The sequence below is a fragment of the Echinops telfairi genome, unplaced genomic scaffold (genome assembly GCF_000313985.2).
Source record: "Echinops telfairi isolate 266 unplaced genomic scaffold, ASM31398v2 ScPeMD7_5;HRSCAF=22, whole genome shotgun sequence".
Taxonomy (NCBI): Eukaryota; Metazoa; Chordata; class Mammalia; order Afrosoricida; family Tenrecidae; genus Echinops; species Echinops telfairi.
Window position 1 is genome coordinate 19,722,809 of NW_022103901.1, and position 18,652 is coordinate 19,741,460.

Below are 18,652 nucleotides of genomic sequence, written 5' to 3' on the forward strand. Positions count from 1 at the left end.
ACGGAGGATGATGTAAGATATGAAAATAATAATCTATAACTTATCAAGGGTTCGTGAGGGAGGGCAGGAGGGGGAAGACATGGGGAGCTGATATCAGGGGCTCAAGTGGGAAGAGAATGCTTTGAAAATGATGATGGCAGCACATGTGCAAATGTGCTTGACACACTGGATGAATATATGGATTGGTAAGAGCCCCCAATAAAAGTATTTAATTAAAAAAAAAAGTCCATGATTTGAACCCACCAACCACTCAGTGGGAGAGAGTTGTGGTTTCTGTAAAGACTTACAGACTTGGAAATATTTACAGATGTATAAGTACTATGTGGCAGGTCTACTCTATCCTCTGTGGGCAATATGAGTAGGAACCATGTTGACTAGCTTTACCAATAAACTTGTTTATCTGAAAAAAATAAATAAAGGAGGTCAGGAGTAAGGCAGCAGAGAATGTTGGGCACAGAGTCAACTGTAAAATGCATGGCCTCTCTAACTGAGCCAGTGCTAATCAATAGATCTACTGTATTTCACAAGATAACCTAGAAATAAAGATTTCCATGAGAACATCTGATATTGAAATGCCGGCAACTATAATTATTACACAAGCAGAAAAAGGGATTTAGAGTGGGGAGCCATAGTTATCTCAGGAAAGTCATACAATAAACTTTTTAATTCCTTCATGGTGGCCATGAAATAAGTATATATGAATGTGTGTCAGTAGAAGTATGTACTATGTAACACCACACTTACATGTATGCACACACAGCATTTTTAAAAAGAAAAATCTCACTGTCATCAAGTCCATGCTGACTCAGAGTGATCCTATAGGGCAGCAGTTCTCAACCTGTGGGTTGTGGCCCCTTTGGAGATTGAACAACCCTTTTCACAGGGGCCGCCCGATTTATAACAGTAGCAAAATTACAGTTATGAAGTAGCAATGAAAATGATGAGCTGTATTAAAGGGCCGCAGCACTAGGAAGGTTGAGAACCACTGCTACAGGGCAAGATAGAACTGACCTTTGAGTTTCCAAGACTGTAACTGTTTACTGGAGTTGAAAGCCCCATTTTTCTCTCTTTAAAAAGGGGGAGGAAAAAGCAGAGATATTCCTATAATTCATATTGTACTACGCAGGTTGAGGATACTTGCCTATTTGAATTGTGTCCTCTGAATGCAATTCTGCAATGGGTTTTGATAGAGGAGGTTTGGATCTATAGAAAGATAAAAAGAGAAGAAAATGAGTCAAGTATCTGATTTACTCCAAAACTGTATATCCTTTCTACTGAAATGGCACATATCTACTGCTACTGTTCAAAGCAAGGGCTACTTCTGAAGGATTTAGGTTAAATTAAATTTGACTAGAAGCACATACAGTAAAAATTCAACAGATACATAGGGTTTCAGGCTAGATCAGCTAAGTACTAAACTCAACAGCTCTTGATGTCAAATCGCACAATGAACTTGAAGTACTTAGAAATAGGCTAACAAGAATTTTCCAGGTCATCTCTAGTTTCTTGTTTCTCTGCAACCAAAACAAATATATTAAGATAACTATTATTTCTCATAGAAAAATTACACAAAACTGACCTTTCCACCCATCTAAAATTCAGGAACATTTATTTAATAATCCCCTCAAAAATGCATCGAATCAGAAATCAGAGAGCCAAATTCAACTATGCCCAACAACTATGCCAGAAACAGCCATCTATCTTTTTCCCAGAAAAATCATCACTGGTCTTGAGTGAGACTCCATTTATTCATACTTCAATCAGAGTTCTATCAAGCATATAACCTTTTCAGTTCTCACAAGGTCAGAATTGCTGTATATTATTAAAGAGCACATTTAATATAAAATATAACATTAGGTAAGGTGATAAAAGTAACTTTCATCAGATAATCAAGGGGAAAAACGACATTTCAGTTTGTGGGATCTTGTTGCTACGTGCCATATAGTCAGTGCTGACTCATTGTGGCCCTATGTGAACAAAATAAATATTCTTATGCTTGAAGGCCCACTGTTGCAGCCACTGTGTCAATCCATTTGTCAAAGGTCTTCCACTTTTTTGCTGCCCCTCTACTTGACCAAGCATGGTGTCCTTTACCAGGGACTGGTCTCTCCTGACAACATGTCCAAAGGACATGAGAAGTCTCACCATTCTTGTTGCTAAGGAGCATTCTGGTTGTACTTGTTCCCAGACAGATGTTTGTTCCTCTGGCAGTCTGTGGTACTTTCAGTATTCTTTGCCAGCACCGTAACTCAAATGAATAGATTATTTTTTAGTCGTGTTTATTCAGTGTCCAACTTTCACATACCTAGGAGGCAACTGAAAATACCATGGCTTGGGTGGGTCAGCCATTAATCCTCAATGTAACATACTTGCTTTTCAACACTTTAAAAAGAAGTCTTGTGCAGCAGATTTACACACCACAGTTCCTCTTTTGATCTCTTAACTGTTGCTTTCATGAGCACTGATTTTGGATTCAAGCAAGACAAAATCCTTGACAACTTCAACCTTTTCTCCATTGATCATGATGTTATCTATTGGTTGGGAGGCTTTTTGTTTTCTTTACATTGAATTGCAATCCATACTGAAGGCTGGAATCCTTGATCTTCATCAGCAAGTGAATAAGCCTTCCTCCGGTCCTGATGTCACATTCTTCTTCATCTAGTCCAGCTTCTATGATGATCTACCTGCTCCGCATACTGACTGAATAAGTATGGTGAGAAGAAGCCACCAAGACACACACCTTTCCTGATTTTAAACCAGGCTCTATGCCCTTGTTCTGTTCTAAAACTTTTTAACTATGCATTTTTAAACAGCCATTCATTTGTCAGTTTGTTATACTGTGTGGCTTATGTATGTGGTGATGTTGGAAGCTATGCCACAGTTACGATACATATTAGTAGGACAACCTGAAACTGGAAGTTTCAGCAGAGTCCCAGACTACGGCAGGCTAGGAGGAAGCACAGGTGAGGAGAAAGAGGCAGTCAAGTCACTTCTGAAAAATTAGCCACTGAAAACCTTAGTATGGGAAGATAAGCATCCTCAGGTGGGAAAGTACTCGAAATACTCCCAGGAAAGTATTGTATCGTCAAAGGAGCCAACCTTAATGACACAGATGCAGCAAAGCTTTCAGAACTCTCGTTTACTGATAGGGGATGGATCAAAACAATAAAAAGAAACAGGACAGCCATCAAGATGGTATACTAGGCAGACTCTCTACAACAAAGACGCCAGATGAAACAGATACAGATGGGAATCCTAGAGCCTTGATTCAGAGGAAAGGATAGAGAAGTGGATTAAATACTAAGAGAAACTGAACAAAAGTGGCCAAAGAGGAAATCAACAGGTGAACTGTCAGCAGGCCTGATGCAGCTCAGCCATAATCAGCTGCGGGTGCTAAAGAACAGCTCAAACACCTATAGCTGGCGACAAATGTCTGGGAGGATGTACTTTCAGAATGATCCTTAGAAGTAAAGACAGTGAGACTTTGGGCATGTGATTATGAGAGAACAGCCTTGGAAAAGGACATCACGCTTGGTAGAGGGCAGCAAAAAATAGGAAGACCTTCAAAGACTAAGGCTTGACAAGGTCACTGCAACAACGGGCTCAAACACAACAACTGATGGATGGCTCAGGACCCGGTTATGCTTTGTTCTGCTGTACGTGAGATCACTGTGAGCCACACTGACTTGATGGCACCTCAAACAACAGCTATTATTGTAGAGTGTCTACATGTCTCTTCTATTCTGTTTACGTATTTTGAGACTCTCACTGGATACAGACAGTATGCCTATGTCCTCATGTTCAATTGATGCTTTTATCATTACATTATATCCTTCTTTGTTTCTTATGCTGGATTTTGACTATTCTATCATAAATTACTATTATCACTCCTGGTTTTTTTTATTGCTATCAACTTGATATATTTTTTCAAGTTATTTGAGTTTTCTGTCTCTGTGTGTAGGATGTGTCTCTTGTAAACAAACGGATGTGTCTTGTATTCTTATCTACTGTGCTACTGGGTCCCTTAGGTGGTGCATTTAATCCATTTATACAGCGTAAGTATCATTAGGTGTAAATTTCCTGGGTGTTTTGTGGCACGGCTAATGGTGTTCCACCCCGTTTCCTTGCTGAGTTCATTTTGTTTGGGAGTTTCCTTATCATTTATTTCATTGCTGCTGTTTTAGTAGTTACTAAATCTTTATGGCTTTCCTTTTTTATTTGGATGAGGCTTATTCATTTTCTTTGAGAACAAGTCGGCTCGACCTTGAAATTGACCAGACTTCTCCATTTGGAAGGTCTGCACCTGTGTTATTTACCCTCTCTGTAATTGTGTCCTTGTCCTCCTTTAAACCTTGCTATCAGTTTATTTTACTTTGTATGCCTGCGTATCGGCCTTGACTTTTCAGTGGTGTTTATCCTGACAAATTCTTAAAGCCAAAATTAGAAACAAATCTTGTTCACAGAGAAAGCTGGTTATTTATTTTTTGTTTGTTTTGTTGTTGTTTTCAGGTCATTTTATTGGGGGCTCTTACAACTCTTGTCACGATCCATACATCAAATTGCATCTGACATATTACTATTTTTCTTCCATCGTTCTTTTCTGGACATTTACTTTCCACCGAGCCCTTGGGATCAGCTCCTTCCCCGCCCCAGCCCAGCCCAGCCCCAAGACTGCTGGTATTTAGATGGTTAATATAAAAAGTGGGGAAGAGAATGCGTGTCAAAACTACTGAGTAAGCTTGTCTTTTTGGCTTGAAGTCAAGAATTAAAATCTCAGCTCTACCTCTTCCATTTTTGATGACTTCATGCAAATTAACACCTTTGAGTCTCAGTTTCCTCATAGGAGGACAGAATGGGGCAATTCAAGTGAAATACTTGACAAGGCAAGAAAAGATCTAAGCAAAGATTAGTAAACTCAAACCTATAGGTTTGTAAAGTCCTTGAATGCTGAACTCAGAAAATGGACCCATTATATCTCACTTGTAATAACTGATTACTCATTCATTGGTCTAAAAATATTTACTATTTTATATTTAATATTACTATCCATTTTGCACTGAAGATTGTTTATACTATGGAGATAAAGCAGATCATAGAATATGCCTAAAATTTCCAGGCTACTAAAACTATTCACAAGTTCTTTGGTAAATGCTCAGAGGTATTATACTGGTGGCAGGAAGAGTCACAAGGGAAGATAGAGCTCATTTCAAAGCCTGTGAGATACACTAGAGGGGGATCTACGGCCGGAAAGAAAGGAAGGAATCACAGGAAATACTGCCCTGCGGTGAGGCATCGCGTTCAAGCCTGCCGTCTACAGAGATGACGCTGAATTCTATCAGACTCTTTTTCTGTCAGTCCAAATCATACTTACTTGATGTTATGTATCTTCCTTGTGACTATCATTGGAAAGTCAACCTCAAAATACTTGCTTGGGAGAAGATTTTCATCCTGGAGAAAAACACACAATACTCTTTATATATTCATCAATCACCTTTTATCTGCCATGCACTAAGTATCTAAGCCAATGGGGTTGTTGTTTTTTTAATCAGGTGAGTGATCTGGTTGGGAATTTGCTTTCCATTTCCAATACATGGAGTGGATGTATAGGAAGAACGGATGCAGCAAAACTGTTACTGGTCAGTGTCAATTCCAACTCATTGCGATCCCATGTGTTTCAGAACACCCCCATGTTCTTAGGGTTACCAATGGCTGTGATCGTTCACAAGTAGGCCACATCAGACCTCTTTCCTGAAGCAACTCTAGATGGACGCAGTGGTTCAAGTGTTCCGCTGCTGACCAGTTTAAACCTAGCATCCACTCCACGGAAGAAAGGTGTGGTCATCTGCTTCTATAAAGATGTACAGCCTTGGAAACTCCACTGGCAAATCTAATCTGTCCTATAAATTCACTGTAATTGGGGATCAACATGACAGCAGTGGGTTTGGGTTTATTTCACTTATTTTGCGAACAGAAAGTACACAGTGTCTTAGAAACCACAGGTTGAGACCTATTGGGGAGGGTCAGAAAAATCAATGTAGTGGGTTTGTATTTACTATCCTTTTTTAATTCAGTAGAATAAACGAGCAAATAGTGAAGTTAGTGTTATTTTGTGGAAATTTCTCCCCTCCTTCATTATAGTGAAGCCCAAGGAAAGGGTAAAAACAAGCACTGTGGTATTCAAAAAGAAGGAAGGGTTCAAAGTTTGGCTTCAATACTTATTTGCTGTGAGGCCCTGGGAAGATATCTAGGTCAAGGTTCTCTCATCTGCAATGTGAAGATAATGATAACACCTCGTGGGGTGGTGAGAGTAAATGAGTGGAAATGTGTGGTGCTCAGATGGAGCCACCCTTAATAAATATCATGGGCATCCCTTGATTATCAGTGTATTTCCTGTAACTGACATAGGCACATAACTATGGGCCCACCATAGGTATGTATCTCACTGGGTTGCAGTTACCAAGAAAAGTAGGAAAGCCCACCCACCGAGAGAGATCTCTGCTTCCCTTTCCTGCCTTTCCTAGTTGGGTGGCAGCTACTTCATCTGGTCACCACACCACCTCACTGTCCAGTCAATCCGTTCTTCTGACTATTCTCAAATCCATCCACTCCTCAATTCTACCATCTCCTATCCAGACTATAATGATTCACCTCCTACTCGCTTTCAACCACCATGGCAAGTATACAGAAGCAGGTTATGGCTTTATTGTATCTGATACAAAAAGGTAGAAAGAAGAGGTCAAGGATGAAGTTGTCCTGCGGGTGGGGGTGGGTGGGTGTAAAAAGATGACAATGTCAAGGAGTTCAGAAAGAAAAAGAATGTTTGAGAACTGACTGGGGTAGCAATTGTACAATACTGCTTGACATGACTGAAAGATGGAATGACATATGTATTAACTCCTAATTAATAATAATTTTTTAAAAAGATGTCCTTGTTTTTAACTTGAGTGACTAGGCAGGCAAGACAACTATTTAAATAGATGACATATATAATCCTCACTAATCAACTACCTCATTATGCTTCATTTCACATTTACAAGAGTAAAAAAACCCTACTATCAGACTGTTTTATGCATTGCTAACAGATGTCTGGCAGTAATGCACACCGAGGTGAGGGAGGAGAGTAACACTGGCTATGACAATATTATATGAACTTGGCCAGCCCAAGGGTTGGCAGTTAGTTATGTAATGGTATAAAATGTGGCAATTAAATAATAATGAAATTTAGTACTTATAGACTAATCTAATTAGGCAGTTGTATAATGATGTAATCATTCCCTATTTTGTAATCTGATATGAACATCAGATTTTACATAATGCCTATTTCTGCAACATGAACCAGTCTTTGGTACTTACCCCTGTATGTAAGTGAGAAGTGGGGGTGGTAATAGCAAATGGAGAAAACACATGGGCACTAGATGACATGTGGGGACATTGCAGCTCCCTCTCAGGACATCATGAGGGGGCAGCAATGATAAGAAACTGTTTCCTAGTAAGAGGAGGACATAAGCATTGTAAAATTCAGTTATGCCCTCCAATGACCGCTGTAGAGAATGGTCCTCTTTTGAAATTCCTATGAATTGGGATTGGGCTTTATTTGAAAAAAAAAAAGAGATCATTTGCTGGCATATCAGATGATCTTACTTCCACAAATCCTACCCTTCCCCCTAAAAGTTCCAACATATACCTGTCTGTCTTTGTAGTAGGGTTATTTACAAAATACTTGGAGGAAATAGAGCATAGATAGAATTAAATTTTGCTAGGTTGTTCTGCAAAACCTTTTAAGGACTTTTATTAACAGAGTTTGGAAAGTTAAAGACCATTTAGAATTCCAGAAGACAACAAGAAATAATTAAAACTCAACTACTGAAGGATAAAATAGTGTCCTACAGCTTGTACAAGACTTCTTACTTTTCCGAGAACTTCTCCATGTATTTTATCCCCATAAGAATTATGAAGAAGAAAAAAAATTATGAAGCGGTCACTGTGTATAAAAAGCATTCCTGGAGCTTTACAGAGAGAGACATCCTTGTTCTTGGCTTTGAGAAAGGGGCAGGCAAAAGGCTCTGGGGAGTGATACTTCCACTTTTTTTTGCCTGTGACTTCTGTTGCTTTTCTGATGTCCCACTCCCAAGTAGCTCACATGTCACTAGGAAACATGGGAGCTATCCATAACTGGGAATACTAAATGAGGCAGACAGGAATGCCCGTGAAGACGCTCCACAAAGAGGATTCCCATGGCTAACTGCTTGAGCAGCTGACAAAACTGAGGCTGGAGTTGGATTCTGATTTTCTAACCACTTGTCATGAAATCCCAGCAAAACTGGCCCTTTGAAGGGCTACACTCATCCTTTATTCTTTCATTGTAGCTATACCAGTTTTCCCTTGCATGTTTCTTGCCCAGTGCCTAAAATAGGGGTCTTCATGGCCCAGTCTTAGGTTTTTGAGATGGTATAGAACACCCTATCACAGAGCAGTGGTGGCAAAAAACGTGGAATGCTTAGCTAACCCCGATACCATCAGGGGACCGTGTTTCAGGTGAAAAGTGGCTTCGAGATAACATGACCTGTGGGCAGGTTTTCCCAATTACTTTTATAAGAACACACAGAACTACAAGGGTTTTTTGTAAAGAATCGGCTGTCCGTATTTTAAGCTTTGTGAGCTAGATCTCTCTGTTGAACCACTCAACTCTATTGCGGCTGCACAAAAAGTAGCCTGGGACAATGGGCATGGCCGTGTTTCAATAAAACATTATTGACCAAAAGAAGTAGCAGACAGATTTGATCTACAGGCTAAAGTTTCTTGACTCCTTTTTTTTAAATAGAACCTTATAGCTAAAAACCTCTTCATACCAATATAAATTACAAGCAAAATTTTTAAAAATGTTTTCCCAAGAACAGTGCAAATTTCCTTTTCTGTTAATCACAACCCATACCCCCCACCAAAGGAGGTACCTAAGACTCTATTTTACTGGAAAATGAGTATAACAGATCAAGAGGTGGGGAAAACAACTTAAGAACAATTCAAAGAGGTGCCAAGTACACTGGAGGATTTCTCCTGTGGCCTCAGTTAACACTGACAATAGTACATTCTCTTAGGTCTCATTTCCTTACACCACGCCATGGGACAATATGGCATCCATAGAAATGCTGAAAATATTCCCCTGAACAATCAGAGAGGAGATACATACAGGAAAAGAGAATAAGTTTAGAGTTTGCTGAGCTGGACTCCAATGTTTATTCTACACGCTAATGCCTCTGGTTATACAATGTGCAGAATGTCCACCTATTTTCTTATTGCCCCATTTTCTCAAACTGTATAAACCCCCCTCTCAGAACTCTCATGATTCCTCAAAAAGTTCCCGCTGTAAATGCACTTCATAAATGTTAAGTATCTTATCCAGAATGAAGAAAACATGGCCAAACCATGAATACTTAGACCATATTGGATTTCTCATTGACTATGGAAAAGGTTGGAAACTCTGAAGACTAATGACATTCCTAACAGGTGAGCTGATTAGGAACTAAACAGATAAGCACTTTGGTGAGTGCTCATGCACTCAAATTTATCTTGATTTATATCTGGAAGAAATCCAAGGAAATGCATGTACCCTTCACTACCATGTGACCAACCACATTAAAGAACCTACAGAAAAGAAAATGTATTTAGGGAAATCTTTGTAGGAAAAAGGTTTAGCTGTACAAACTCAGGTAAGGGAGAATTGCTTCTGCCATTAATGAGGCTTAAGTTACCTTCTCTCAATCCCAGCAGGGCAGTATGGGACCAAATCAACAAAAGGGTTCTAGGTAATAGTACCATGACCCAACCTGGCAAGTCTCCTAATTTCACCTCAGGCACCCGTGGGGTAAAAGATCTAGTTTTACCTTTAAAGGTGGTCTTTGGCCTTGGCTCTGGAAAAATAACCCTTGGAGTAAGTGGGATACTTGGGTCTGGAATTTCCAGGCTACATGTGAGGGATTTGTGTTGCTTATGGTGCTATACAAATAAGGCTGGCCGATAGGAAAACACTTGCCGATAGCAACTAGCCTGAGAAGGCAGGTGTATATGATACAGGACTGCCCTACAGAAGCCCAGTTGGTTGATGAGAACTTACGCTCGGGAGGGTGGTGCATCCCTAGGAACATGGAAGTTCCCCATTGGGAACTAACAAGACCTCACCCCACGTTGTCTCTTCGTTTGCATCCCCCTTTTTTTTTTTACTATAAAAAATCTGTAGTCAAAGTATAATAGATACAGATATACTAAAAACAAAACCCATTGCCATCAAGTCAATTCATATTCATAATGACCCTATAAAATAGGGTAAAACGGCCCCCTTTAGGTTACCAAAGCTGTAAATCTTTACAGGAGTACAAATCCTCATGAATTCTCAAAGTCCTTTCTGTAAATTAACAAACCAGGAGTGCAGTGAGAACTAGCAGGTCAAAAAGTAAGGGGCTTGAGTAGGTGCAGAGCTTGCAGCTGGCATCCTGAAAAGACAATGGGAAACCAGTCCTGAATTTGGGATTCTCAAACTTGCAGGTGGATTCTGCCTATTTGGTAGTCTGAAGGATGGTTGTCCTTGTGACCACTGACTTAGTTGTAGGTAGCTAGAGTCAGAAAGAGGGGAAAGGAGAGAATATGCTGTGGGGTGTCTGGTGACTAGGACAGAGAAGTAATAATAGGAGGACAGGATCAATCCCCACATTGTAGCAATGAGATTCATGTGGATCCTTACCACACAATGTCATTGTGCCCACCATAAAATTTTAGTCCTGGTCAAAACTACAAATGCATTTGACTTTTTGTCCATGCAATTCCACTTCTGACATGTTATCCACATGCCCAGAAAATCCCATACATGGATAATTACATGAATTCTACTTCTAACCCAAAAAGATGTCCATAACTAGTTCCTGGTGAATACAGGATGGTTCCTGAGGGTAGTTGTGGAGGATTATACAGACGGAGTCAGCTGTGGAGATGGAGTGGTCAAAGCATAAATTGTACCATCACTTAAAAATTTGTGAATGGGGAAGTATATCTATGTGCATCTATTTATAGGTTTAGTATTAAGATAGCAGATGGACATTGGGCCTCCACTGAAGTACTCCCTCAATGCAAGAACACTTTGTTCTATTAAACTGGTATTCCAAGTTCCTCATCTTCCCAACACAATCGCTGAAGACAAATGGGTGCATAAGCAAATGTGGTGAAGAAAGCTGATGGTGCCCTCCTATCAAAAGATATAGTGCCTGGGGTCTTAAAGGCTTGAAGATAAACAAGTGGCCATCTAGCTGAGAAGCAACAAAGCCCACATGGAAGAAGCACTCCAGCCTGTGTGATGACAAGGTGTCAAAGGGATCAGTTATCAGGCATCAAAGAACAAAAAATCATATCATTGTGAATGAGGGGGAGTGCGAAGTGGGGACCCAAAGCCCATCTGTAGGCAACTGGACATCCCCTTACAGGAGGGTCATGGGGAGGAGACGAACCAGTTAGGGTGCAATGTAGCAATGATGAAACATACGACTTTCCTCTAATTCTTAAATGCCTCCTCCCTCCCCACTATCATGACCCCAATTCTACCTTACAAATCTGGCTAGACCAGAGGATGTACACTGGTACAGACAGGAACTGGGAACACAGGGAATCCAGGACAGATGAACCCCTCAGGACCAGTGGTGAGAGTGGCAATACCGGGAGGGTATAGGTAAGGTGGGGTAGAAAGGGGGAACCTATCACAAGGATCTACATATAACTCCCTCCCTGGGGGACAGACAACAGAAAAGTGGGTGAAGGGAAACATCGGACAGTGTAAGACATGACAAAATAATAACTTATAAATTATCAAGGGTGAAGGAGGGAGGGAGGGTGGGGGAGGGAAGGGAAAAAATGAGAAGCCGATACCAAGGCCTCAAGTAGAAAGAAAATGTTTTGATAATGATGATAGCAACAAATGTACAAATGTGCTTGACACAATGGATGAATGTATGGATTGTGATTAATTGTATGAGCCCCCAATAAAATGCTTTAAAAAGAAATTGGTGAACGACCTGATCATCTTTAAAATTTTAATTTGAACAAATGGTTTCCAGGAAGGAGAGCGCTCACATACCTTTAATTTCCAGAAGGTGGTGTCCATCCCAGCCCCAAGGTTGAGAATTTGACAATGACATTCGGTCTTCCGTAGAAATGCTTTAATAAGTTGACTGACCCCATGGACTCGAGCAAAATAACCTGAGGAAGTCCAGGGGAGCAAGCATCACACAACAACCACTAAAGAGCCCCGGGCAACAGAAGTACAAAACAGACAGCTTCAACGTCAGATAGCATCTGGAGACTTTATGGGAAAATAACAACTTTCCAATTCTCATCTTGTTTTACAAAGTGGTTTGAATCAAAGGGATTTGAATTAAAGACAATGTGTTTACTTGAGGGGTTAACTACCTATACCTTACTATAAGAAAATAAGAAGGTACAGTGTCCCATATCTTTACGATGGAAAAGACAATCGTTTTATATCAAAACGTCTGATCCAAATGTTCCTCTTGGAAATATTCTTTTCGTGTCTATAAAGAAAGCTACTCAGCAGTCTGGTAAAACTGAAAATTGTGAAATCGCATGGAAAATAATATTTTAAGTCAGGAAATTAGGCAGTGAATATTAAAATACTCATATCATATTCCTTTTATCTATACCTTGAATAGGTTAAAGTTTTTATATAAAATGTTATCATAGACTTCAGGCAACCTAAGAGAATATACTGCTTGTCTTAACAAATATACCCACTTGCATCAAGTTGATTCCAAGTCATAGCAAACGTGTAAAACATAGAACAGCCCCATACGGTTTTCAGAGCTGTAAATCTTTATGGAAGCAGCTTTCTCATCTTTCTCTTACAGAACAGCTGGTGAGCTTGAACCACCAACCTTTCAGTTCAGAACCTAATGCTAACCTACCGTGCCACTAGGTACCCTTGCCATAACAAACAGTTCACAGTAAATAGGATGTATGCAGATTCTAAATCTACAATCTCACCCATAAATAAAATAAATCATAAGATACAATGTTTATCAAATTAACAAAGTATTGTAGAAGATGTTGGGAAAATTCATATACTCTTGTAAACAGTGTACTTGAATATTATACGAACGAATCCTTAAAGCCTCAGGCCTCTTGGTGGATGAGGGCACACTGGGGATAGGAAGGGGAAGTTACTTACCTCTGTTAATTTCTGGAGCCTTCCTCTCTTTACATAACCTCACAAAATGCTGGATGTAAGGGTCATGCCAGTAGCCAATGCTTACTGCAAACCTGAAAGGGTTAAAAAAGGAGGCACAGATATTACAGATTAGTAGGTTTCACTGTAAAGTTTTCAGGAACCAAGCCAAGCATTCAGAAGAAAATTATCATGTTCCAATGGCCAAAATCAAACATTTAGTACCTCATTAAAAATTAAAACAGTATTACCCACCCATCTTTATATTCATATTCGACTGCCCATCACACTTCCCCTGGTGGTCATTCCTCACCTCTCTTTCTTCATATTCCTAATTCCTTCCCACAATCTAAATCAACAAATAACTTCACAGTTCATACAGATTTATTATCTCACTGGCCAAAACTTGTCACTCAGTTCCATTCAGCCAAACATGCTATGCCTAGCAGTGATACACAGAGGGGCATGGCAAGCACTGCTATTTGAGATTTTCTCAATGCAGCAGCCTATCACAGAAACACACAGCACACTCGCTGATGAACACGATGTGTCAGGAACTCAGCCTGTCAGAAGAAAAGAGCAGATTCTCAAAGCTGTACAACAGCCAACTTGCTTAGTTATCTAAAAATTTTTTTCCACACAGTGACTTGTGCCCCATTAATGTCATTAAATCAATAAACTAATCTGTGAATCTGCGTTTACTTTATAAAATGACATAGAACAGAACAAGATAGAAAATATCAGTATGCATCAGATTAATTCACACACCTTTCATTTCAAGTGCTACCTGTAGAATGACTGCCATGAAAAAAGTACGTGCTTTCTCACTTGGGTGGCAGGCAGTTATCAATGAGATCAGGTACTGCCATCTGGTGGTACAGCTATATTTGTAATTGAAGAAAAGATTTAAAAAAGGATGGCGCTCCAATGGTTTAGCCCTATAACACCTGAATTTTTAATTTCAGGAAAAAATAATTTTTTTGTTTTTATTCTTCACTTTCATAGTTATCAATATATATAACAACCAAAATATGTTTTAAAATATATGAAATTTTCAATTTTAAAAAAATGTAACCAAATTGTCACATTCGTCCATGGATTTATAATAAATGTTATCATTAAATGTTATGAAAACTTCACGCTCGGGTTATAGAGTTAGGTTATTAGCTGCTGGAAGAAAGGTCAGCAGTATGAACCCACCCAGAGGTTCCTGGCAATCTGCTCCTGTAGACTGGGCCTACACAAACCTATGGGGCATTGCTGTCGCATAGGAGCATTATGGGTGGAAGCAACCTGATGGCACACACCAGCATCATTAATGAGCCCTCATGGCACAACAACCAAGAGCTTGACTGTTAACCTACAGTCTTGCCCTCTTCTTCCATACAGACTGTTTAGGTGCCACTGGGTCCAGTTGACTCTCAGTGACCCTATATCAACCCCACCGGCAGTACAGCTGCTGGGAGGTTTCCTTGGCTACAATCCGTAAAGGAGCAGACTGTCAGGTCTTTGTCCTACAAGAGTGGCTTGTGGGTTCTAAATACCAACTATTTGGTGAGCAGCCAAGAGCTTTGTCATTGCTCCATTAGGGATCCCTACTGTGTCACATGCAATTATTGAGAGCTGAAAATTAACTTGATGACAGTGATCAACAGTAACTGCACAGAGACAACTCATCCCCCGGTTCTGTGTTGGAAGAGGTTTTGGAAATGATCTAGTCAATCCCAGCATGTAGGGTAAGAATCCATTCAACAATATCAAGCCACTGCTTCCCTATACTCATAAGGCCTGCACTCACTCCAGTGCTAAGCAACTGATAGAAGCTGTTCAATGTCTCCCTTTAAATATGCCCTTTTGGCCTTTGGGGTAATAAGGAGCGTGTTCTATTTCTTGTAACTCTGTATTGTCAATTTAGTAATATTTAATTTCCCTTGAGCACCTACCAAGTGCACTCATTACTACTACAGATACAGTAGTAAGTAAGACCCAGAGAGGAGAGAGAAGGACCAGACAGTGATGACAAAACAAGCAGATCACCATGAGAGAGAAAGCTGACTCCGTGTGGATGAGGTAATGAATGTAAACTTGCACCAAGAGCACATGCCAATGAGTGAAGAATAAGAATAGGACGAAGAAGGTGAGAGGGAGCTGACAAGGTGAAGGAGGACTGCCATGCTGCGCTCAGTGGAAGAAAGCCAGTTATGAAAGAAAACTGCACGAGAGTTCTGGAAATCCAGACAGAAGGACTATTAAAGAGTTGTGCAATCATCACCACAATCCATTTTAGAAGATTTTCTTCTTTATTTTACTCACTATTAACTCTCCATTTCCCCCAAAGTAACCTGCCATAACCGAGTAAACAAACTATTCATCCAGTTACTCTCGAGATTTGCCTATCCTGGATTTCATATACAGAAAACATAAAAATCAAAACAAAACAATAACTGAAAAGAAAGCAAAAATATTAAAAACTAGAACAAATTTAAAATGGGCCAAAGAGAGAATGAATAATAATAATGTGTTAAGAGTTTAACTTAACTACATCTGCATTAATCCACTTCCCATGTACAATGTCTGACAGCAAGCAAGGCTATTCACACTCCTTGTCCACAAAGGGGGTTCACTAGAGGGTTCATTCACAAGGGAACCCTGCAAATGGAGTCTGAGCCTTCTTTATCATCCATAGCATTTTGCTAACTGGGTACTCGGAATTTAAGCTCTAATGCGGTACCGTCCTACAGTCTTGGATTGAATTATTTACAGTCCTTGGATCACACAGGCTGGTGTGCTTCTTCCGTATGGACTGAGCTGTCACCTTATTTAAATGACTGTTTTAAGACAAGCTTTGAAGACACTATTCTTTCTGGTAGCTGAACACCATCTGATTTCTTTACCACACTCTGCTATAGCAACACTATATCTTCAGTGATCTCTTCATGAGGGCAAGCAACAAGTGGGGCCACATCGTATTCAAAACTCATTACTCTCAAGTTGATGCCAACTCTCACAGTGACCCCGTAGGACAGGACAGAGCTGCCCCTGTGAGTTTCTGAGACTGTGACTCTTTATGGGAGTAGAAAGCCACATCTCTCTTCCACAGAGCAGCTAGTGGTTTTGAACTGCAGACCTTGCAGTTAGCAGCCCAACACATAACCACGTCACCACCAGCTCCTGTCAGAAAAAATTAATTAGTCTTAGATTAGGGCAGTTGTTTTCATCCTTCCTAATGCTGCAACCCTTTAGTACAGTCCTTCATGTTGTGATGACCCCAACCATAAAATTATTTTCATTGCTACCTCATAACTGTAATTTTGCTACTGTTATGAATCAGGCGACCCCTGTGAAAGGGTTGTTTGACCCCCAAAGGGGTCACGACCCACAGGTTGAGAAAAACTGGATTAGAAGTAGAGTGAAGGGGCCTGTCAATCATGTCATAGCCTGATGCCTCCTTGCAGGCATGGCCTTCTCATGAGGATTTCTGGGAACTTCCTCTCTTCTTCCCTGGAGATGGAACACACATTTCTCCTTCCTATTCCTGTTGACAAGTCACATGGAGCCACAGTGATGGCAGCCAGAGCCCTGGAGATGCTTCTACTGCCATTGAATACACAAGACTTTTCACCCACCGGCCTGTGATCTGGTATTCAGATCACTGCGACTGGCTGCGTGAGTCTGAAGAGAAATTGATGGACTAGTATCAGACATATGGGCTAATATCAGACTTGTGGACTTGATCTGGACTGGGCTGGGATGTTTTCTTAATAGACAATTGCTCTTTGATATAAAGCTCTTTCTTTGCACACATGAGTATGTGTGGATTTGTTTCTCTAGTCAACCCGGATTAACAGACATGCTTATCCTTTTATTGGGGAACATTATAAATCACCCCCAATGGAACATATGGTAATTCTATTGGAGGTCTCATTAATTTAGCCAATGATGTAGAATTTAAAATTCTGTTGAGAAAAGTAAAATAAACATGTACTTAAAAATAAACATGTATTTCAAAGTAAAATACAAAGATTGCTGACTTCTATTAAAAACTTAAGTGACTACACACTACGGAATGAGGGTCCAAGATACGGCAAAACTTTCAAAAGCACGCAATCACAAAAGCAATACTATGCCTGTTGGACTAAAACATGCTATTAAAAGGCACAGAGTATGAAAATAGCATATATTATGGTAGCCTAGATTTGCTGTTTATTAGCATCCTCAAAGCAAGAGCTTTCAAGCATTGTGCAATGATTTTCCAAATTCATAACCTTGAGATAGTCGCCACCTGCTTCTTTCACACTGACGCATCTCAGGCTTATATCCAAGAGAGTATTTCAGCTCCTTTCATCTGATAATAGATGTGTTTAAGGTAAAGCTCAACAGAGAGGAACAGGGCCCATGAGTTACAATGTCTCTGTGGCAGCCTTTGGGCCATGGATAAGGCAGGCACTGAATTTGGCACAGCTGCCAAGCAGTTTTTAAAATAATAAGAAAATATAGTTTAAGAGGGCTAATAAGACTTAATAGGTATCATGAAAATGTGTTTTACTAGGATAAGGAGAGAAAGTGTACAGAGATAAGTAGGTAGGGTAGGAGACACATGTAAGTAATCAGACCAGCAGAGGATTTATGTGTATGTCTTTACACTTATGTTTATGTTTGTTTATATTTAGTAGAATTAAAGGAGAGGTGAGGAAAAAAAAAACAAAGAAAAGAGAGAAAGGAGGGGAAGAAGACAAAAGATGAAAGAAAACGAAGGAAAATTCTATGCTCTGTCTCCATGAATTCACAAAAGGTGGCAGGGCGATAATAAACAATCACCTTCTAGCTTTTTCCAGAATTCTAGTTCTCCCCGATGTGGAGCGCACGCCAACCCTCCTCAGCCTACAAGCATTCTTTCAGTTCCTCGGAGTCCTGGCTGCAGTCGCACCCACTGCCTGAACACTCTGCTAAGCTTCTCTTTCTTTTAGGCTTTCTTTCTCAGCTTAAAACCACCGACTTAATTACAAGCTCGAGTGACACTAGGGACAATCTGCCAGCACTCAACTCAATATTACAATGATGTGTTTCATGGGTGGCTGTTTCCTGTCTGTGTTCTCCAACTAGACTGCAAGTTTCAAACCACGTCTCTCTTCTTTATCATCAATCTCAATCACTAAATCCCACAACCCACACAAAGTAAGATCCTAGGACAAAGAAAGTTCTCAGAAATGTTTGTTAAATGAAAAGACTACACTAAAGTCTCACATTTTATTTTTCTTGGAAACATATCTGTGCTCAGACACCACCATGTGAAAGTGGAGATTCCTGTGCAAGAGACATAATAAACTCTGGAAACAGGAGTCAGTGCAGAACTTACTCTGTGAGGTAGTTGGTTTATTGTGCCAACCTGGCCGACAAACACGTGGGGTTAATTGAAGGGCGGAGGGATAAATG

At 40.1% G+C, this 18,652-nt stretch overlaps 1 protein-coding gene and 1 pseudogene across 1 annotated transcript in view; both read right to left on the reverse strand.

Moving 5' to 3' along the window:
• Positions 1 to 18,652, reverse strand: part of LCMT1 (leucine carboxyl methyltransferase 1) — a 43,279-nt gene that overhangs the window by 20,573 nt on the left and 4,054 nt on the right. The window contains exons 2-5 of the mRNA XM_004706056.2: positions 13,223 to 13,314; positions 12,116 to 12,237; positions 5,372 to 5,448; positions 1,142 to 1,203 (exon numbers count right to left, since the gene is read on the reverse strand). Coding sequence (XP_004706113.1) covers positions 1,142 to 1,203; positions 5,372 to 5,448; positions 12,116 to 12,237; positions 13,223 to 13,314 — 353 coding nt within the window. The remainder of the gene's footprint in view (positions 1 to 1,141; positions 1,204 to 5,371; positions 5,449 to 12,115; positions 12,238 to 13,222; positions 13,315 to 18,652) is intronic.
• Positions 17,569 to 17,685, reverse strand: LOC115868016 (annotated as a pseudogene).